At 39.8% G+C, this 23,527-nt stretch overlaps 1 protein-coding gene across 1 annotated transcript; it reads left to right on the top strand.

Annotated features, from left to right (window-relative positions):
* Positions 1-20,173: 20,173 nt before the first annotated feature.
* LOC137048778 (potassium voltage-gated channel subfamily A member 1) lies at positions 20,174-22,507 on the top strand. The gene has a single exon (XM_067427050.1). It carries the CDS (start codon positions 20,341-20,343, stop codon positions 21,982-21,984), a length of 1,644 nt encoding a protein of 547 aa, XP_067283151.1. The 5' UTR covers positions 20,174-20,340; the 3' UTR covers positions 21,985-22,507.
* The last annotated feature ends 1,020 nt before the right edge of the window (positions 22,508-23,527 follow it).

Here is a 23,527-nt window from a genome sequence, read left to right as displayed (position 1 = left end):
TACAAGACAAGATTACAGTTCATATAAAAGGTCCATATATGTTTTATAATTGTATTGTCTGATGCAATATTGTAGTAGATGGTTGCATAGTTATAATTTTCTTCCTAATATTATCAATCTTTGAATGTAAGGAATTTCATAGTCAAGTCATTACAACTTTTCTGTTTGCAAATGTCAGAAGATGAAGCTTTATTTCTTGTAAAAACTTGTAAAAATATTTTACATCGTTATATAGATACATTGTTCACCAGTTAACACCTTTTTACTGCACTATATTAACAATATTTTCCATTCAAATGACTTAGTTTAGTTTTGTTGTTTGGGGTTGGTAAATAATATGCATGTGATAAGAAAATTTTGTATCTAGTGCATGAAATTGTAATGCGGCTAGAGGCCAATTACGCTGCCACATTAGCTGCTGTTGTGTGCTTTTATATTAGCACAGGCCTGTGGACAAAACCTTTATATGAGTCAAGAACATGCAGATTCTCACAAGATTAAATTGGACAAGCAGATAAACATATATCCAACAACCACTGTCATCAAAGCAGCAAATGCACTGGAAGCTTTTAAACAGGATGTACATAAAAAGGAAGCAGCCATCATCTGAGCTATGGTCATCTCTCGATCATATCCCTAGCTTGCGTCTTTTTGCATTTGCATTTCACTGATGACTGGCATTATTGCTCCAGGCGCGCTCTCATGATAGTTAATGCAAAGACGAGAAGAGCTGTGTCACGTGTGCAGATTAGAGTCTCTCACAAAAGCCATGTATTCAGACTTCAGCCCTTGGCATCTGCTGCACTCTCAGCTCCTGCTAAAACAAGAAAAAGAGCTTCTTTAAATCTCCGTTGACTTACCGCTCATTCAGAATGCCTAAAGGGAGCTAACGCAACAGAAGACTAAAAATATTTGCTGTGTAAATATATATAGGGGCTGGCTGGCAGTTCCATCTTAAACAAAAATCAATAATACAAGAATAAAACATGAGAAATATTAGGAAAAATAAGATTAAACCGCGTATAAATCACCAATTTTTCTGATCTATCCAACAGCTGATTGAGCAGGGGGTAAAAAGCCTTGGGAGCCTAGCATACCGTTTTGTTATACGTAGGGTTTCTGTTCTTTTTAGGTTCTTTCATTTGTAACCACATTCTGATGTTTTCAGAATGTTGGATGGAGTGTGACCAAGGTGGAGCTGGCAGTTCTGAGAGACAAGGTGGGACTGACAGTGACCAGGATGGAAGCAGGAGCAGGAGACCCCCAAAGCGGAACTGAAGACTTCCAAGGCGGAGCAGTCGGAGCTGAAGATCACCAAGGCAGACCCCCACAGTAGAGCACACAGGACTAAAGACCCCCACAGTGGACCTGAACATCACCACAGCAAAACAGGTAAAGTAAAACTTTGACTGGGCAGAAAGAGAGTTCATATTTGGCCTCCTTGGCCATGACCAGTGTTGGGGAAAGTTACTTTTAAAAGTAATGCACTACAATATTCCATCACACTGTCTCCTTTACAAGGACTTTTATTTATTTTGTTTTGTGCCTACGGTCAGTTGCTGTGTATCTATTTCCTTTTTCCTTTCGAAGGAACTCGCACTGCGTTGGTAATGACACTTACTTTGTCTTTGTCTAACAACTTGTTGTTAGTCAGTCACGGAAGAGTGTAAAACTGAAAGTGTATAAAAATGGCGAGCGGGCAGTTTAAGTGTTGTGTGCATCCCTGCCAAGATTCATGGGACACGCAAGCTTTGTGTGCATTGCTTGGGAGTGCACCACACACGTGCAGCCCTTGAGGGGGCTTCCTGCAACACAGATCACAGCCTCAATGCCAGGCTTACCGTTCTTTCCTAACTTAGACAATGATTTGGGCATGTCATGGAATAAACCCCATTCCTCTTGGTTGTCCAACCTTCCTGTATATTGGATTACAGTGAGATAATGGGGGTGAGAGAAAATGGTTATGGAATGATGCTGTGGGTGAAAGAGGCTTTAGCAGGCTACCTCTCCCCTGATGTTGCATCATCAATTAAAACCCCAGCGCTGCCCACAAAACCCTGGTGTAACACTTTCTCTTTGGTGGGCAGAGCATATATGGCTGCGGGTCGGGCTTGCCTGCATACTATTACGAATATGCAGGCATATCAGGCCGACATCCTTAAAGACCTGGATGAGGACCAACATAATATTGCTTTTGTTGTGTAGGGCTTGAGACTTGTCTCATCATGTTACCAAGGAGACGGCCTGCTCCATCAGCTACTCCATGTCAGCTATGGTAGCCATGGAGAGACATTTATGGCTGAATCTCTCTGCCATTAAAGAGAAGAATAAAGCTTTTCTTGCTTAATTCTTGCCTTTCTTCTGGCCTTTCCGACAACGCCAGAAATTCAGTTACCGACAGGTTTCAGGAGGTGAAAAGACAACCTTCTGCCAATATCTCCCTCGCTGCTCTAGGTCTCAGCCATCATCGAGCTCCCAGGACCTGCCAGGCACAAAAATAGAGCATTGCCTCTAGAGCTCCCCCTCAAAGAACATGGTAGTCTAGACAGCGTTCTAACCCCAAAGCCTTCTGGCAAGGAGGTCGATCTGTGGACGATCTGTGGACCCAGTTAACTGCCCGGTGGCTTCAGTACTGAGTTCCTCCAGGATCACTTCTCTGTTGGCCTTACTCCATCTACACTTGTATTTTTACACACGTGTACTTGGCTGCCATTGTAGCTTTCCACGCTCCTTTAAGTGATGGGCCTCTGGGGAGGCACCAGTTGGTTGTACGTTCAAGAATCTCACATTCAAGATGGCTTTTCTCTTGGCTATTACATCCCTCAAGAGGGTGGGAGACCTCCAGAACATCATGCCTGGAGTTTGCTCCTGGTGGAGTCCAAGCCATCTTGCACACTAGACTAGACTATGTGCCTAAGGTGCCTTCTAGTGTGGCATGGCCTCTCTTTTGACTTGCTCAGTTTGGGACACTTAAATTTCAACTATATTATTGACCTGTCCGCATTGACACTATATGACAATTAAAATTAGCTGGATGATATTACCATTTTCACCAGAGTGGCTGTACAGCCGAATAAAATTTTGTTGCATTATTTTCTTGTTAACGATGTGAAGCTGCTTTGAAACAATCGGCATTGTAAAAAGTATATAATATTTCTATTATATAGAACTAAAGTTGACTTCACTTGACTTGACTTCAGGCCTTCCATCCTTTACCACGTGTCAGCGGATCAGTAGAGGCTTACATTTACATTTATGCATTTATAGGACCCTATAAAGTCTGTTTTATTTTTTCCCAAATTTGGTTTTATTTATTTTTTAATTTTGGCAAATTCTGCTTTTTCCATTTTAATTTTGCAGATTCCTTTTTTTCCATTTAAATTTTTGGGAATTCAGTTTTTTACCCTTTACTGTTATTTTAGTAAAAAAAAGAGTATGCTTTTAATGTTAATATAAATTGAATATAAAACAAAAAATATGAATGACAATAAAACTAAATTTATTGGGGTAACAAACATCCCATTTACTTTTTAGGACAAATACTGCATGATGCAACATAACACTGCACATCAACACTGCACTTCAAGAAGTGCAGTCGTCATGAAGACTCTCGACAAAACAACTTCCCTCAGGGCTTTTACTTCAAATGTGTGCAGATAGGGAGAAATATTGATAGATTCTCATATGTTTGAGTCAAATTTCTATACAGAGAAGTATTATTTATTCAATCTTTATCCAAAATCCGCGGATGTATCATTATGAGCGCAGTAGACTGTGATGTGCTGTGTTTTCAATTCATTCTGGCAGCCGGAGGGCGCTGGAAAGCTGTACTACTGAAAAATCACTCCATATATGGCTCATGAAGAACAGACACACCATCTGTGATATTCAGAAAGTATCTGACATAACCAAGCGGCAACCTCCCGCGATCTCTCTTGAAGTCAATACGGAAGTAATGTAAACTGCAATTCCTCAACTGGCCACTAGGGACAGGCTCCAGTACGGAGCAGAATCTCATTGAGCCCCATTTTAAAATTCTCAACTTTAAAGCAGAAAAAAAAAACATGTTTACAGCCTGGTACAAATTGTGGTTTTGGCTTATAAGGCTAATTTTGATCTTCATGACAACTGTGAGGGGGGGGGGGGGTGTTATAACTCATTCGTTTACGTTATATAAAGCCTAAAGTTCTACATAATTAAGGGCGTGGTTACAAGTGGATAGCCATTTATCTGCCATCTCATTGCGTCACCTCAACTCCGCGCACATCCCGCCTTTTTGCCCATTTTCTGTTATCCGGGAGTGACACGCGATGACTCGCTCACAAGATGGCAACGCCCAGCTCGCCCCTACTTTTGCTGCATTCCAGTTCGTTTTTATCATGCCCTTAACTCGCAAACTTCCCTCCGTCTCGTTCACTCGGATGTGCCTCATTGCTTACGTTGCATGAGTGCCCACTACTGGTGGAAACTTTGCAATGGACTGAACTGGAACGCCCTAAGCCCTTGATCACTTGGAATCCACTTTGGAGTTGATTTATTATAATTAGGAAATTGTTTAATGCAGCATTCTATATGTATATGGATGTGTTTTTTTTTTTTTAAAGGGTTACTTCAGCGATTAACATATTGCTTTGTATCAGTAGAAACCCTGGAGTATATTCAAATGATCGTTCTCCCCCTTTTATATCCCCCTGAGACGAGAGCTTTATGCATTTTATTTCTGGAAAAATTCCTCTCGTGACGCAAATTGACTATATTTGCGTCACGAGAGGAATGAATGCCCAGAGCCTAAAGACTACAGCCAGCAGAGGGAGCCATTTCCGCATGTTTTCAACTCGTGCATGGGGAATGGAGATCACACAGCACAGCTCAGCTACAGGCATTGATTTAAACGGATGCTAAGCAATGTAAGTGTTTTAACTTCTCAAATTAATTTCTATGAAAGTTAAGCTTCCAAAGGCATGAACTGAAAACGCGTTGTGAATGTATGCCGCGAATATGGTCGCGATTACCTCAGCTCTCATCACGAGAGCTCATCAACTCATTTATAACGTTAAATGTAATCTGACTCCTAATCTGATTCTGCTGTGAGACTCACGCGGCAACTCGATCGTTATATTGAACACACGTTCAGTATTTAATTGTACTTTCTGAACTCAGTCACTGTAATCCAATAGCGGTGGCTTTGGGAATGGCCTCACAGGGCAGCGAAGCATTCTGGGAATTGTAGTCTTTCATCCCCATGAGACAAAAATACATTTTCTGTCTTTTCTTAGTCTAGAAGGCACCATTCAAAAATAATTTCACATTTCTACTACATTAATGACCCAGTTTAAATACAGATTTATCTTCCCAGCGCTGAAGTACCCCTTTAAATGTTTTTAAAAATATCATAGAGTTGTTTGTGGTGGGGTAAATTAAACACGATACGTGGTGACGTCACAATCGCGTTGCATTGTGGACATAACCAAAACAGCTTCCAGAGATCGTCAGATCGCTATTTCATGCAGATAGACATGTTTGAAGACAATAAACACACAATCGCGGCAATATATGGCTGGTCGGTTTCATAATAGATTATATTTATAATGCAATGCTATTCCACATAGCTTTTAGCATTGTGTTTTTTCTGTCCGAAGTGTTTTGACCCGAAGCTACATGAGATCACAGATTGTTATATAAAACACTCAACTTATAAAGTATAAAGTGATATGAAGTAAGTTTTGAATAAAACATGATTTTAATCTTATAAATTGTTGTTTTGCTGGTGTGCTAAGCTAACATGCTAACTTGCCCTAGATGCACCTGCACTCAGACTTGTGGCTTTAGCTGTAGTGCATTTCTAGATTTCTCCAAGGCCCACTTCAATTTTATTTTCATAAAGATATTTCATACAAATAAATTTCTAATAACTTTACAAAACTTTGAGGCTTATTATAGCTATTTTTGATTATAAAAAATATTATCATTTTGAATTTACAGTAAACGGCCAGGTGTCTGCTTTCAAATGAGACCATAATTACGCTTTTAGTGCAAAGGATTCACAAACTGCATTTATTTTAGTCTGAGTATGCATTTCTTAAGACTTTTTCAAAAGTTGGGATTCAGCTTAACAGGTTAAGGTTACTTTTATCATGTAAACTACTCATAAACAGCATGTTATATGCATATGTGTTTGGAACAGAGGGGAACACTGTCGCATTTGCAGCAGATATGCTGCCTAAGTGCCTATCATAAATCAAAGCACGAAAATGACAGAGGTAGAGTAGACCACTGGAAAATCTGACAGAATGGACAATATTTGTCTGTATTTGCAATACACGAGCCGCGGTTCAGCTGAGCCCGACCAATTCTGCCTGTGTAAAAGCACAACTGGCACGCGGCTTCTGCCCTCCATACACAAAGCTTCTGCGCTAATTAATATGCAGATTCCGCGTTAATATGCCAATTTCCGTGATCACGGAAATTGTAGGGCCCTACATTTAGCAGACACTTCCAAAGCTACTTTACAACTTAGGAGTACAGGAAGCAATCTGGCATGAAGAGGCAAAGAAACACAAAAAGTGTCCTAAATACAAAGATTTGTATACTACTCAGATTAGCAAAAAACAGAAAAGGGAGGGAAAGGAGAAAAAATTGTCGAGGAAAAGTTTAGATTTTTTTTTTAACTTATGTTTAGATTAACTGCTCATGGAAGAAATGAGTTTTTACCTGTCTTTTGAATGAAGCGAGTGATTCTGTCGTGCGCATGGAGGACAGAAGATCGTTCCACCAACCAGGAACAGTGAATGGAAAAGTTCTGGAGAGGGATTTAATGCCTCTCTGTGATGGTACAACAAACCCCCTGCTCGTTAGCTGAGCGAAGGCTTATGGTGGGGCTGTACACTCGTAGGAGTGAGTTGAAGTATACTGGTGCTGAGCTTGTGGAAGATCCATAAGCAAGAGTCAGAGCTTTGAACTTGATGCGTGCAGCGAGTGGTAGCCAATGCAGAGAGATGAAAAGTGTTGTGACATGAGCCCTTTTGGCAAGACGTGCCGCAGCGTTCTAAATCATTTGCAGCAGTTTGATTGCACATGAAGGAAGTCCAGCCAGAAGCGCATTGCAATAGTCAAGTCTAGAAATTACCAGGGCTTGGACATGAAGCTTTGTTGCATGCTCCATAAGGAACAGTCTGATTTTCCTGATGTGGTGCAACACAAATCTGCATGACCGAGCTGTCTTTGAAATGTGGTCTTTGAAGGACAGCTGGTCATCAAAGATTACTCCAAGATTTCTAACCGATCTTGAAGGGGTAATCAAAGATGAACCTAGCTGGTTGGTGAAGATGTGATGTAGGGTTGGATTAGCAGGGAAGACAAGCAGCTCAGTCTTTGCTAAATTGAGCTGCAGGTGATGATTTTTCATCCATGCAGAGATATCCACCAGACAGCTTGAGATTTGTGCATGCACTGTGGGATCATCTGGTTGAAATGAGAGGTAGAGCTGTGTCATCAGCATAACAATGATATGAGAGACCATGTGCCTGAATGATGGGTCCCAATGATGTAGTGTAAATGGAGAAGAGGAGAGGTCCAAGCACTGAGCCCTGAGGAACCCCCTTGGTCAGTTGATGTACTTTGGATACCTCTCCTCTCCAGGCAACCTTAAAAGTCCTACCTGTCTTCACCTACTTTGCCCTATTAGGGATTTGAGCTCTTACATTCAGAAGTCCTCCTTTGGAGGACTTCTAGAAGGGGCTCCCTGCCTCTAAAACAAACCATGAGCAATTTGATTGTTCAGCCTATTGCTTTGACCTATCAGGTGAGTAATTTGCCTTAACCATTGGCTTTGAGGAGCCACTCTACTAGAGGCATGGCATCTTCAACAGCCCTTCTCTCAGGGGCCTCCCTTCAGGAGGTCTGTTATGCAGCTGGCTGGGCTTATCCCGCATACTTTCATTAGATTGTATGGTCTACACCTTCCCTCTACTGTGGCTGCATGAGTGCTCTCTTCCTAAATTGTGCTTAGTTCAGCTTCACACTAGGGCGGCAAATCTTCCGGTGCACTCAGTGTCCGATTTAATTCCGATTGGGCGTTTTTCGGAACAGTATTAGTTTCCATAGAAACCCTTGTTTTTGACCATGTCAGTGTCTTGTTAAATTTGTGCTGGTGTTTCTCTGGTTATTAAATGTATAGTGCATCATTCATCTTTGTTGTGGATTATTAAGTCAGTACGTGACAGTTGGATGGTGCCATAGAACAATCAGAATTAAATATTCCAGAGTGCAGTGTATTAATTGTTGTTAATAAATGATAAACAAAAACAGATCTGATCATTTGCGAATGTGCTTAAGAGTTATTTCCTTTAATAAATACACAAGGGGTGTGTTTATGTGTGTGGTTGATAGTATGTTGTGCTTTAGGTGAACGCATGACCCTAATTTCAATGTCAATATACTTATACATCGTGTTTAACAAGTGATAGCCTCAACAAACTACAGACACACAGAATCAGGTGAATGCAGTTCTATTTTTAAACTGTTTTATATAGCTTTTGAGATTATCTTGAAGCATGAATAAAGACTAAGGTCATGTGAGTCATATTTTTCCACAGAATGCAGCGAATGACAAAGGGCAGGATTTACTAAAAGCTTTTTTTTGTGGATGTCTTAGAACTATTGTGTGATTGGGCAGAAATTGAAAATGGGTGGGGTTAATGCAGAGAAACAGAAATGTTCGACACCTGCTTTTCTAATGAAGTATGGAATGTCCTGACCAGAACGAACTTTGTTCTTGCCACCTCGAGAAAATGAACAAATTTCTTTAACCACATTTCTACCACTGGAACTTTTAGTTTTTGCTTTATCTAGAAATAAAGTAAAATAACTTAGATGAACTAGGAACTTTGGGGTGGTATTTTTTGTGTGTTTCGACCGCAGGAACCAGTTCCCCTCAAAATGGCCCTGCTTGCAAGGTAATACTTTTTCAAAGTTCAGGAGCTTTCAAGGGTGGGACTTGGTTCTGAACAAGCTGATTGGTTGAGCTAACACATCATTTTATTTCAACCTAAAAGTCTGTTATGGTGCATGCAGTAAGAGTTGTTTGCTATTTAAATCAACAATGGAGTTAAAAAAATTAGAACAATGGACAGACTACGAGGTTCAGGCTTTATTAAGTTTATGCACGGAGGACAAAATCCAGTAGGCTTTGGAAAGTGCCGCACAGTCTAATGTCACTGGACTAATCTTCACGGTACCTTAAACGACGATTGAAATGCAGACAGCAACGGGTCTGAGGGAAAACGAGTTCCTGGGAAAAATTGTTCTGGGTAATTTTGGTTGAAACAGGGATTTTGTTACTCTTGCGGAGTATGTATTAAGCTTAAGAGTGCAAATGGCACGACAAGAAGCATCAGCATATCATCAGCCACTTCATTCAGTACTCCACTTCATTCATACTCCACCTGGATCAGTTCACCATCACCTTGTAACCTGCTTGACTCCTTCAACACATAATCTTTCTCCTTACCTCTTACACTTAACCCACTCATTCCTTTTTTAAGCATTTATCATTTCCGTACTTGTCTTCAATGTCAGCAGTTTTTCAGTGTTTATTTCCACACAGGCCGATAGTTCAGCATATGGAGAGGGAGTGAGGGAGTGTTTGAGGGATAAAGCACTTCTGTAAGATCTCCCAGCTTCCCCGCTCAAAACATCTAATGATTACAGGGACATGTCTCACTCAGTGTACGTTTCTCTTATAACGATGTAACTCACTGCTGAACTACCATAGTACGTTGCATCATTGAATAAATCTGACGTTCAACCACATTGGTTAATGATCTCACACAGGTGGTGGAGTATTAACTCTTCTTATTACTACACCTATTAATTATGCTAGATTTTTTTGCTAGAAATTATGGACATGGCACCTGAGGGACTTGATCTTGATCCTAACTTGATCCTAAAGAATTAGTCAATTACAGGCCAATCTCGAATCTACCGTTTCTATCAAAAATACTAGAAAAGGCCGTGCCCTAACAATTATGTTCCTTTGTAGAAAGAAATGGTATATGTGAGGATTTCCAGTCAGGATTTAGACCATATCATAGTACTGAGACTGCTCTCATCAGAGTTACAAATGATTTACTCTTATCATCTGATCGTGGTTGTATCTCTCTATTAGTGCTACTCGATCTTAGCGCTGCATTCGATACTATCGATCACAATATTCTTTTGAATAGAATCACAATATTCTTTTGAATAGAATCGAAAATTATGTTGGCATTAGTGGAACTGCATTGGCATGGTTTAAATCTTACTTATCTGACCGTTATCAGTTTGTAGCAGTAAATGAAGAGATGTCACACTGATCACAAGTTCAGTATGGAGTACCACAAGGCTCAGTGTTAGGACCGCTGCTCTTCACCCTGTATATGCTACCACTGGGAGATATCATTAGGAAGTGTCACGGAGTGACTTTAAATGGCGGAACTTTAAATGGCGGAACTTAAAATGGCGGAACCTAAAATGGCGGAAATTTTCCGCCCGGACCATTGCACAGGGAACACACGATCAGTTCCGGTAACTCCGGGCAACGACAAGAGCGTGTTATTGGGAACAGGTGTGTGTATTGGACGTGGCGATCGATGGGTGGACAAATCAGAGCAAAGGAGGCATATAAAGAAGGCACTGGGAGAACAGGGAGAGAAGAGCTGATTCGGGCAAGGAGAGAGTTGATCCCTGCAAAGGGTGGAGTGATCCCGGCAAACGGGGGCGGGGGGGGGTGAAGTTGATTCGGGCCAACGCTGCAGGGTGAGCGCAGTTGATTTGGGCGATCGCGGTGGGTGAGACGGAGCGACCGGTGGATCAGAGGGACGTCCCGAGGCGGATGATACAGACCGGGCGAAGCGAGAATGAAGTATTGGGCTGAAGAAAACATGAGCTAAGTGTTGGAAGCATTCATGGTTGAAACCACTGTGTTGATATGTATTGTTACTGCCTTGGAGAAATTGTTTACATTAAGAAGGCATTGGGAATGTATCGAAAAGAGGAAGGAGCGTGTGGAAAGATCGTGGTCTTGACGTTTTCATATGGTCATCTTTTGCACTGATCCGTTCTACTACCCAGGACTTGTCTCCCGGCCCAATGTGGTGATCCTGACCCTAATTCACCGTGAGTGTGTGTGGAGTGCAGTGGGTGAGTCTTTCCTTTGATGTGTGTCCACCGAAGAATTATCAAACGTTGTCAGCGATCCCTCCCTAGGTCGAAGAGAAAGCCCTGTATCAGAGGAAGCACTAAGGCCGACTTCTGCCTGACTACGGATCTGTGAGTTGAAACAAAGAGCCCAGTGTACTGTCCTGTATACTCACCTGTATGCCCAAAGCTAAGAGCCCAGTGTACCGCCTGTATACTCACCTGTATGCCCAGAGCTAAGAGCCCAGTGTACCGCCTGTATACTCACCTGTATGCCCAGAGCTAAGAGCCCAGTGTACCGCCTGTATACTCACCTGTATGCCTAGAGCTAAGAGCCCAGTGTACCGTCTGTATACTCACCGGTATGCCCAGAGCTAAGAGCCCAGTGTACCGCCTGTATACTCACCTGTATGCCCAGAGCTAAGAGCCCAGTGTACCGCCTGTATACTCACCTGTATGCCCAGAGCTAAGAGCCCAGTGTACCGCCTGTATACTCACCTGTATGCCCACAGCTAATAGCCCAGTGTACCGCCTGTATACTCACCTGTATGCCCAGAGCTAAGAGCCCAGTGTACCGCCTGTATACTCACCTGTATGCCCAGAGCTAAGAGCCCAGTGTACCGCCTGTATACTCACCTGTATGCCCAGAGCTAAGAGCCCAGTGTACTGTCCTGTATACTCACCTGCACGTCCAAAGCTAAGAGCCCAGTGTATGGTCCTGTATACTCACCTGTATGCCCAGAGCTAAGAGCCCAGTGTACCGCCTGTATACTCACCTGTATGCCCAGAGCTAAGAGCCCAGTGTACTGTCCTGTATACTCACCTGCACGTCCAAAGCTAAGAGCCCAGTGTATGGTCCTGTATACTCACCTGTATGCCCACAGCTAAGAGCCCAGTGTACCGCCTGTATACTCACCTGTATGCCCAGAGCTAAGAGCCCAGTGTACCGCCTGTATACTCACCTGTATGTCCAGAGCTAAGAGCCCAGTGTACCGCCTGTATACTCACCTGTATGCCCAGAGCTAAGAGCCCAGTGTACTGTCCTGTATACTCACCTGCACGTCCAAAGCTAAGAGCCCAGTGTATGGTCCTGTATACTCACCTGTATGCCCAGAGCTAAGAGCCCAGTGTACCGCCTGTATACTCACCTGTATGCCCAGAGCTAAGAGCCCAGTGTACCGCCTGTACACTCACCTGTAAACCTAGGCGTGAATGACGACGAGAGAGAGAGAGCTGGGAAGATCTGTCGAAAACCAGGAGTGACTCAAGGAAACCAAGGCCCCAGCCCTAGAGGACTGGTGTTCCCCTTTTTTTTAGTATCCCCTCCCCCTTCCCCTCTTCATAAATCTCTTTTAAAGATAATAAATATTGGTTCTTAACTTTACTCGTACTCGTCCGTCTGGTCATTGGGGTGTTTCTGGGACCTCCTCGGGGTGGAAACTAAGGGAGGAGCGGGACTCGCGCTAAGTGGCGGTCCGCTCCGGCCTGTGACAGAAGCATGGCATTAGTTTTCATTGTTATGCTGACAATACTCAGCCTTGTATATCCTCACGCCCTGACAAAACTTACCAATTCACAAGATTAACAGAATGCATAGCTGATATAAAAAAATTGGATGAATAGTGATTTCCTGTAACTTAATTAAGATAAAACTGAATTTTTAATTATTGGACAGAAAAGCTCCACAAGTAGTAACCTAGAATACTGTCTAACACTTGATGACTGCTCTGTCAAGTCCTCATCGTCATTCAGGAGCCTGGGTGTGCTCTTTGATACCAATCTTTTATTTGAAAGCCACGTTTCTAGCATCTGTAAAACTGCATTCTACAATCTTAAAAATATATATAAATTACGGCACATGCTTTCAATGCAAATTACTGAACAGTTAGTACATGAGTTCATGAGATAAAGGCTAGATTATTGTAATGCTCTACTGGGTGGTTGTCCTGCCCGCTTAATAATAAAAAAACTCCAACTAGTCCAAAACGCAGCAGCTCGAGTTCTTACTAGAACCAGGAAGTATGATCATATTAGTCCAGTTCTGTCAACACTGCACTGGCTCCCTATTAAAGGTCCTGTTCTTCGCGTGTTTTCGAAGCTTTGATTATGTTTACAGTGTGCAATATAACATGAGTTCATGTTTCACGTGTAAAAAAAGCACAGTATTTTTCACACAATTTACTTATCTGAACACCACTGTTTCCTCTGTCCTAAAAACGGCCTGATGATTTCCTTGTTCTATGAAGTCCCTCCTTCAGAAACACGTAATGAGTTCTGATTGGGCCAGCGCTTCCTGTGTTGTGATTGGACAGCAGCTTAGCGCACTTTGCCCAGAAAGGTCCCGCCTCTTACCATAACAGGGAGATACGCGCCCTCAATGTTATTGCAAAATGTCTATATTGCCTTATTAATTTGAGCCGGAATCAGACCCGGAGAATATCGAAGAGGATCGATTACAACCTGTTCAGGAAAGACTTTTGCTGGATGTTTCAGAATGGTAAGCTGTCTATTCAGTAGTTTAAACTGATCATTACAAACACCAACAATCGATGGTGTCTGAATGAATTACTACACTTTTATATACTAAGTTTTTCGGATTCGTTTCAATTACCATCTAACGTTAGTTAACAAAGCTAAACAGCATTGCACTTTGTGTAATGAGCTACATAAACTGTTAAACAGACCAACTTAAGTAATAAAATACACTTACCGGTTGTGGTACATAAACAACGCCTTCTCCAGACAAAGAGGGAACTGCGTCATCTTTTAAGAATAACCTTTCTGCAAATCAGGCATTAAACTAATTGAGATTGAGGAAGCAGTCCTCAGCAAAATGTGCTGCACATAGTTTTAAATTGTGATTATCATTTTCCGGAACCGAGTTAAACATAAACTGTAGCCATTAATCTCTACGTACAGTGTCTGTGGGAGGTGATTTGACTCCGGGATGAAAATAACAGCGTTTCAATGGGATGGCGACAAACACACTCTACAAAAACAACACTTCCTATTCTACACGTGGGAGAGCAACGAGACCACGCCCCTGAATTTGCATGTTCTTGTGGGTGGAGGGTTGTCAACAAACGGTTTTAGTTGCGTCATTAAAGCAGGAAGTGCAGGGGTGTAGTCCAAACCGGCCGTTTGCTGTAGGCTTTGAAAGGGAACTTCTGTTAAATAAAATATCTCGCTTGCAATTGAACTTTGAGCTTTATAATTTTACAGGTATTATTTATGCTCTAACAGCAACATTACGCACTAACTAAAGTCTGAAAGATGGAATCGCGAAGAACGGGACCTTTAAACATCGCATACATTTTAAAATTGTGCTTATTACTTACAAAGCACTAAATGGTTTAGCTCCCCAGTACATAAGCAAGCTCTTAACACATTATACTCACATTTATTGCGACCTCAAAATTCTGGCCAGTTGATAATACCTAGAATATCTTAATCAACTGCAGGCGGTCGATCATTTTCCTATTTAGCACCTATGCTCTGGAACAGTCTTCCTAACATTGTTTGGGAGGCAGACAAACACTGTCAGTTTAAATCAAGACTAAAATTGCATCTTTTTACTATGGCATACACATAGAATTTTTTTGATGTTCATTATTCAAATCAATTGACTGATTGTTAGGCTGCATTAACTAGGTCAGCCGGAACCAGGAACACTTCCCATAACACCTGATGTACTCGTTACATCATGAAAAGAGTGGCATCTACGCTAATGTTAGTCTCTCTGTTTATCCCGAGGTTTACTTCAGTCGGCCGGATCCAGGCCGTGTCCGGATCGGATGGTGGACCTGCGTCTGGACATGACCAACGCTTCCTGGAGTGTCTGCTGAGTCCGTGTCAATTGGTGTCTCCTCTGAATTTGCCTCACTGGCACGTCATCCTCAATAAACCCATCTCTTGTGTGATACCCAAAATTTTGAATATTCTATCTATTATGATTTATGACTTGCAGAATTGCCAGAATAATAATTATACACTGTTTAATAATAGGCCAGAGGAGAACTGGCACCAAGAGTCTGGTTTCTCCCAAGGTTTATTTTTCTCCATCATGCCCTGATGGAGTTTTGGTTCCTTGCCACTGTCGCCTTTGGCTTGGCTTGCTCAGTTGGGGACACTAAAATTATGATCCAAGTTATTCAACTAAATATACAAATTAAATTTATTAATTAGGTCATATTTAATTCTATAAACTACCCAAATCAAACAAGCCAAATCAAATTTTGTTGCAATATTGTCCTGTTTTACACTGTGAAGCTGCTTTGAAACAATCGTCATTGTAAAAGCGCTATATAAATAAAGTTGATTGATTGATTGAATAAAACTATAGACAGGTAGGCTGCCTATCTGGGGATTACTTACCTTCGAATCAAACTGTCATGTCCTCTTCAGAAATCTGTTCATCAACCTGTCTTTAGTCCTTTAGCCATCTCTCTCTGAAACCTGCAACACAGATAATATTAAGAGAACATTCTCAAACCAGTGATACCATTATGATCGGTTAACCAGAAACTCATAAAGATTCAAAGACTTTGTTTTTCAATAAATGCTGTTCAATTGCCTGCACTCTAAAAAATGCTAGGTTCAGCCTGCTGGGTTATTTTTAATATTTTTATCTAAATCATCCAAAATGCAGTATATAAATGGCTATCTTTATAGCCAGCATGCTATAGGAAAAGTAAAAATGAAGCTGTATGAATTCATGAAGACGAGTCAAGAAAACAGGGCATTTGTAATCTGTAAATCAAATAAAGGTTAATCGGGCCATCAGGTAAAATAATTTATTTAGAAAATCATACTGACAATGACTTGAATGACCCTCTTCTCTAGGTGGTATTACTGTCCCACCTTTAATGAAAAAAAGTTTAAAAAAAACCCCCGATAATTTGAACCTTTTTTAAAGAAATAGTCTATTGATGATTCATACACTCTAAAAAATGCTGGGTTAAAAACAACCCAAGTTGGGTTGAAAATGCCGACCCAACAATTGAGTTGTTTTAACCCAATGGTTGAGTTGTTTTAACCCAGTGGTTGAGTTGTTTTAACCCAATGGTTGGGTTAAATGTTGCTTAAGACAACCCAATTGCTGGGTAAGAACAACTCAACCATTGGGTTAAAACAACCCAATTGTTGGGTCGGTGCATTTTCAACCCAACTTGGGTTGTTTTTAACCCAGCATTTTTTAGAGTGTGCAGATTTGGTCAAAAAGGCTTTTTTTGTTTTTTTTGTTTTTTTGGTCATCCTATTTTTGGTACATTAATGGCCTGAGTCACTAAGTTGGCTCCAAAGGTCTCTTAAGCAGTAAGTCAATCAGAGGTACTGTTGCCATAGTTTTATCCCTGTGGGGGGAAATATTCCAGATTTTGAAAATCAAAATTTCAGTCAAACTTCAATTCAGTTTTGACTTTTGTGTTCATGCAAGGGTTCAAATCTGTGCAAGGTGACATTACACAATATTTGAAGAAGAATATATCTGGTCTTGTGAGCTTTCTGAACTAAAATTGACTATTGTTTTCCATCATTTGCAATTCTTAATTGATGTACAGGAATCATTCATGTGAATTCCTTTGTGCTCGGTTAGTTGAATATGTGTACTGTCTCTCAAAATAATGTCAGAAAATGAGACCCGCACATGCACATGAACTGTGGTGATGCAACTTAGGCCAAGGCAAAATGTCAACTCATGTGTGAATGTATGCTAATTTAGCACAGATGCCAGAAAATAAATCACATGAAAAGAGTCCGAAAATGGCAGTGGCAAAAACTGGGCAAGCTTTTATATCATACAGCATATTTGTCTTTTATATTGCGTACATGTAACTACAAAGCTTAGTGATCATGATAAAAGAATCTACAACAAAGAAAATAGTTATATTTGATCTTTTATTAATGCCTTTACTTCAGTATCCCTTTTATTAACAATGTTGGGGTTTGTGTTATAGGCTGCATGGGTTAGAGATAAACACTCTTAACATAAACATTATTAAAACGCATAATGTAATAACAAAGCATAATTTAATAACTGCAAATAATATAATAGGTATTACAAAAATCTTTAAATTAAATCTAAAGGTCATAATGCAATAACAAATGAACAATGTACTAATGATTTCACAATGTAATAGGTTATTGCATGATACATTTAATTACATGTATTGGAAATGTATTACATTTCAGAAATATACAACAGTGTACATGAACACAGTTGCAACTTATAGTGTAACCACAATTCATACTGTAATACCAGCACATCATTTATATAAGTGAAACAATGTTTACAATATAATTAACTTTCAATGTAATACATCTGAGCATGACATGTACTACATATTCATGTAAAATAAGCAATTACATTAAAAGTAAGATAATTAATCTACAGCAGTTTTAAATTGTGATTATGACATGCTCCAATTTTTGCATAATTTTAACCCAGAAATACATACATTTTATTATTTATGCACTAAATACAAAAAAAAACAAAAAAACAATATCTATTATTGTAAGAAGATATTTTTTGTTTAAATCATGTTGAATCATAAGAGTCATTTTATAAACATGTCATAAAACTTTAAACATTAAAATGTATTAATTGTAGTTATTGTCACCTACTGCTGGTCAGTAAACAAGACAAAGGAGATTCAAAGCCGTTCATTTACATCCAAAAATATTTAGGAGAGTACAGGAAAAAAGAAGATCAAACACAAAACAAACATACAGTACATCATTTTGTTACGTCACATTATCGCAAGACAATGAACAAAGAAACTGAAAATGACTGTAGGAAACCATTAGGGCGGAACAAGGAAATAACTAAAACAAAAACAAATTAGCCCAGGAACAATCTAACTAAAAACCACAATGAAACTTAAACAGAACCAAAGTATAGATCTGACAGCTATATGATTCTTTAGATGTTTTAAATTTTTCTAGATAATAAAAAGACCCAAATTGACACATTTAAAAAAACAAACAAACACAACCTTGGTGTCCACACCCCTTAACTAATACTTAGTTGAGGAACCTTTGATTTTATTAAAACACCCAGTTTGTTTGGATAGAATTGTATCAGCTTGGCACATTGTTGCTGTCTGCCTCTTGACATCCTCACTGACCAGTTTTCGTCTTCTCATAAATTTTGGCTCACGTGTCTGGTTCACTATCTCTGTGGGGATTCTCCATAGACGTAATGGTTTTTATAACGTAAAAACTGTACATTCTATCCCCCTATACTGCCTATGCCCCTAAACCTACCCATAACAAGAAACACTCTGCATTTTTACTTTTCAAAAAAAAAAAAAAAACTCATCTTGTATGATTTATAAGCCTTTTAAAAGTGGGGACCACTGGCTAGTCCCCACAATATAGGTTATCCCAGGTTTTACTATCCTTATGGAGACATTTGGTCCCCATAATGTAATATAAACAAGGGTACACACACACGCACACACACACACACACACACCTTATTGCTATATATACTACACCCACACAGCACTCAACATTTTTTTAACAAACACTTTTTAATCAGAGCTATTCTCTGATTAAAAAGTGTTCCTTTGATTTTTTATCAAGTCAGTTAAACTCCTGGGATATTGTTCTGGTCAATATATTATGCACTATATTATGCTCCAGTAGCAGAGAGGGTTGTTAGTCAGTTTCAGCTGCACTATATTTGGCTATGGTCAGTGTCTCTACACTCTTTACACATTGTCAGACCCTATGCAGTGCAGTCGGTCCTGGGTTCCTCCTGGTGCAAAACAATGCCCAGCCTCATGTGGCATGAGTATGCAAGCAGTTCCTGGAGGATGAAGGAATTGATAACATTGAATGGCCACGCTCACCTGACCTAAATCCAAAAAAAAAAAAACACCTCTGGGACATGGTGTTTATTGAAAAAAAAAAAAAAAAAACACCTCAGCAAAATGGACTAGCATGCTGCATTATGTTTTCCCTTTGATTTTCAGGGTGTCTTTGATTTCCGTCCTCTTTAGGTTGATCATTTTCATTTCCGTCAAATGATGTGGCATCCTTTTGTTAATAACACATTACCTGGTACATATTAGTATAGATATCCTACATTATATTTTATCTGATGTGTTTTTAAAGTGTTGCATAATTTTTTTTGAGCAGCATATATATACATGTTATATATATATATATATATATATATATATATATATATATATATATATATATATATATATATATATATATATATATATATATATATATATATATTCAACATTTGTACACAGTTTTGGTATTTAACGGACTTGCCATTTAACAGTATGCAATAGTATATCAGTATTCTGTTTGTAGGCAGGTTAAGACTGGATTTAGATTGTTAAAATATAGCCTACTGTAAATACCAATGCTTTGTTAAATAAAATAATAATTGCATGAATATTTAAATGTTGCATTTCACAGTAGTTAAAGACTGGGTTTAGATTTTTAAAAATGTGCTGTAAGGGAATTCTATGTGCATGTTTTAAACTATTGCATGTTTTGAAGGAGGTTAAAATATTATACATTTCTCACTTAAAAACACCTGAATGAGCTCAAGATTTTATTACGTTTTGAGAAAATTATTACATGAATCTTTGTAGCTAATACGTTTTAAATACACAGTAGACTACATTAATCACATTATAATAATTATATTATGAGTTGCTACAAACCTCTTAATACTTTGATCTTAAAAATAAGTTAAAAATAAATTCGTTTGCTATTTAAAAAAACAAAACAAATAGCTAAGCTGTTGTGATGGAACCCCACAAATTGGGAGGGAACAGAGGGAAGCCCACAAATTGGTTCACTTCAATGTTTCATTCATTTTTGCGACCACTCTAGTGTTTTTCTCCAATTGTCCCCGCCCGGAAGGTTATTGCCAAGTGGCAACAGCAATGCTTTGCAAATCGATTCCTTTAAAAGAATCTGTTCAAAAGAACCGAGTCGCCTGTGAATCACTCCAGTACTTACGCACAGACCACACACATGTATTACCAGAGTGACGGGAGGATGTTTGGATTATAATACGCATCTTTATCCGAAGCAGAACAATCTTTCGGCAAGCAAAACGAGAGTGGATATATGAGGGGCTTTTCGTTTTCAATTCTACAGGTCTTTAATTAATGCATATTTAATGGCTTGGAAATGGAGATAGCTTTGGTGAGTTTTGAAAAGCGGGGAGATGGAGGCAGTGATGGAGAAACCTACCAAAACCAAAACTCACTGGATCATCCGCGCTTGGTCCACAACAAAGAGATATACTCGAGAAGTCCACAGCAGAGCTCATGGAAAATGAACGACATGAATAACACGATGATGGGCTCCACTGAAAATACGGTGGATTATTACAGTCCCCATTTGTTTGATGAGGACATTCTGGATATGGATATGGACCATGAGAACAACGAACGCGTTCTTATTAATATCGCCGGGCTGAGGTTCGAGACTCAGTTGGGCACCCTGAATCAGTTTCCCGATACTTTACTGGGAGACCCTGACAAGAGAATAAAGTATTTCGACCCCCTCAGGAACGAGTATTTCTTTGACCGCAACAGACCGAGTTTTGACGGAATTCTTTATTTCTATCAGTCCGGCGGAAAAATCCGGCGACCTGTTAACGTGTCGATCGACGTGTTTGCCGACGAAATACGCTTTTATCAGCTGGGAGAAGAAGCGATGGACCGTTTCCGCGAGGACGAGGGCTTTATCAAAGAAGAAGAGAAACCGTTGCCACAGAACGAGTTTCAGAAGCAGGTATGGCTCATTTTTGAGTACCCCGAAAGCTCTAGTCCTGCGCGAGGCATCGCAATAGTCTCAGTGCTCGTCATCACAATTTCCATCATAACTTTCTGTCTGGAAACTTTACCCGAGTTTCGCGACGAGCGAGAGCTTCCAGTAACCAGTCGCGCGATCAATGGTACCCAAGAGCGCCCGTCGCTCACCTTCACCGACCCGTTCTTCATCATTGAAACTACCTGCGTGATTTGGTTCACCTTTGAGCTCTTCGTGCGCTTCTTTGCTTGTCCCAGTAAGTCGGAATTCTCCAAAACCATCATGAACATCATTGACATCATGTCCATAATGCCTTATTTCATCACACTGGGCACAGAGCTGGCGGAGCAGCAGGGCCAGGAGCACAACAATGGCCAGCAGGCCATGTCGCTGGCCATACTGAGGGTCATTCGCTTGGTTCGGGTGTTTCGCATTTTTAAGCTCTCTAGACACTCCAAGGGGCTTCAGATCTTGGGTCAGACTCTGAAAGCCAGCATGCGAGAGCTGGGCCTCTTGATCTTCTTTCTTTTCATTGGTGTCATATTGTTCTCCAGTGCGGTCTTCTTTGCTGAAGCAGATGAACCTGAATCTCACTTCTCCAGCATCCCAGATGCCTTCTGGTGGGCGGTGGTGACTATGACAACAGTTGGGTATGGTGACATGAGACCGGTGACAGTGGGGGGCAAAATTGTGGGCTCTCTCTGTGCTATTGCAGGGGTGTTGACCATTGCACTACCGGTGCCCGTCATCGTGTCTAACTTCAACTATTTCTACCACAGAGAAACTGACCAAGACCAGGCATCTCTCAGAGACGAGCCTAATAACGGTAGCCCTTCAAACCAATGTGATGAACTTCCTGGGCTGAGGAAATCATCAACCTCCAACTCAAGAGATACAGAACACAACGAAGAAACAAACATGCCTGTTGAAAAGACTAACACGAAAGCCAACAGTAGAATGGATATTAAACGCTCCCTTTATACATTTTGCTTGGACGCTAGAGAAACAGACCTCTAGTTTGTCCATCACCACCCCATTGCACTACCGGTGCCCGTCATTGTTTCCAACTTCAGCTATTTTTATCTCAGGGATACTGACCATGAGCAGGCATCTCTCAGAGAACTGTGTTGAAGAAATCGTCAAATCTCTCAAGAGATGGAGAACACAGTGAGCAATCCAACATGTTTGAGAATACTAACGTGATAAACTGGATATTAAATGCTCCTGAGAAAGACAAACTTCTAGTCCATCCATCTCCACCATGCTAAGTTAATGCACCCAAAGTCTGTGCAATCCAAGGATCAACGCACGGCTAAAATCCTGGAAAGTTGCAGTTATTTTTTTAAAAGTACATTTTAATCTGTTGATCTCTTGAGCATCAACAGCTTTTAAGCATTACTTTTAGGATTTCTTATTCAGAATAGAAAACAAAATAATAATGAATTAAAATATGAAGAATTTTTTTTGGGATGCTTTGAAATTCGATCACAGGCCTTAACTCTTTCACCACCTCTTCTATTGTATATAGTTCCCCATTGACTCCAACTTAAGTGAAAAGCCAAAATAGGTTTTCTTCTTTCAAAACATTATATATATATATATATATATATATATATATATATATATATATATATATATATATATATATATATATATATATATATATATATATATATGAATGGATGTACATATTTTTGTTTGTAAAATAATTGTTTGGTCTTTAGGGTCTTGATCAATACCACTTTTATTGTTAGTCTAAAACACAGTTTATGTGACATTTGTGGCTATCAGTATCTTAATTTATTTATAGCAATATTTTTTTACTCGGTTTTAAAACTCATTGGCGTATGGAATCTAAGAAGCACTTCAAGGAAAAGTACTACTGTAATGTGTTTTGCCGCTGAATTCACAACGATGAAGCCTTGTCGACTTTTTTATTTTTATTTTTTTTGATGTAAGATGGATTCAAGCAGAATCAACCGTGTACAGGAGAGAGAAACCACAACAAACGACTGAACCATGATAATCTATTGAAACCAGAGGAGAGCTTGAAGAAAATCCAGTGATCCATTGTCATATAAGGTCAGTCTCCGCATTAAGTCTTCACTGTCCGTTTATGCTTTCAGTGCTTTTCTTGATTTTATAATGTGTTTTTATACACAGTTATAATCAGTAATTGTTTATTATAATATTTTATAACATTGTACTATTTAGCAAATTAACATTTGTTCATTCAACCCTAATAGACCCCCCCCCCACACACACACACACAAACCAAATAACATGATTTATTTACCATGTAAAAAACGTTAATCCAAAAAATCTGAAGTTTTGAAGTACATATTCTTGAATATGTTTATATCAGAGCAGTCGACTCACACACTTTTCAGTTTTCATGATTCTAGAATATTACCAGTTAGTTGGGGACACTAAATATTTAATGATATTATTATCTTTTAAATTATATTGCAATATGTTCCTGTTATTACTGTGAAGCTGCTTTGAAACAATCTTCATTGTAAAAAGCGTTATATAAATAAAGGTGACTTGACTTCCCTCA

The sequence above is a fragment of the Pseudorasbora parva genome, chromosome 20 (assembly GCF_024679245.1).
Source record: "Pseudorasbora parva isolate DD20220531a chromosome 20, ASM2467924v1, whole genome shotgun sequence".
NCBI classification, from domain to species: Eukaryota; Metazoa; Chordata; class Actinopteri; order Cypriniformes; family Gobionidae; genus Pseudorasbora; species Pseudorasbora parva.
This window is presented reverse-complemented; position numbering and strand designations above follow the sequence as displayed.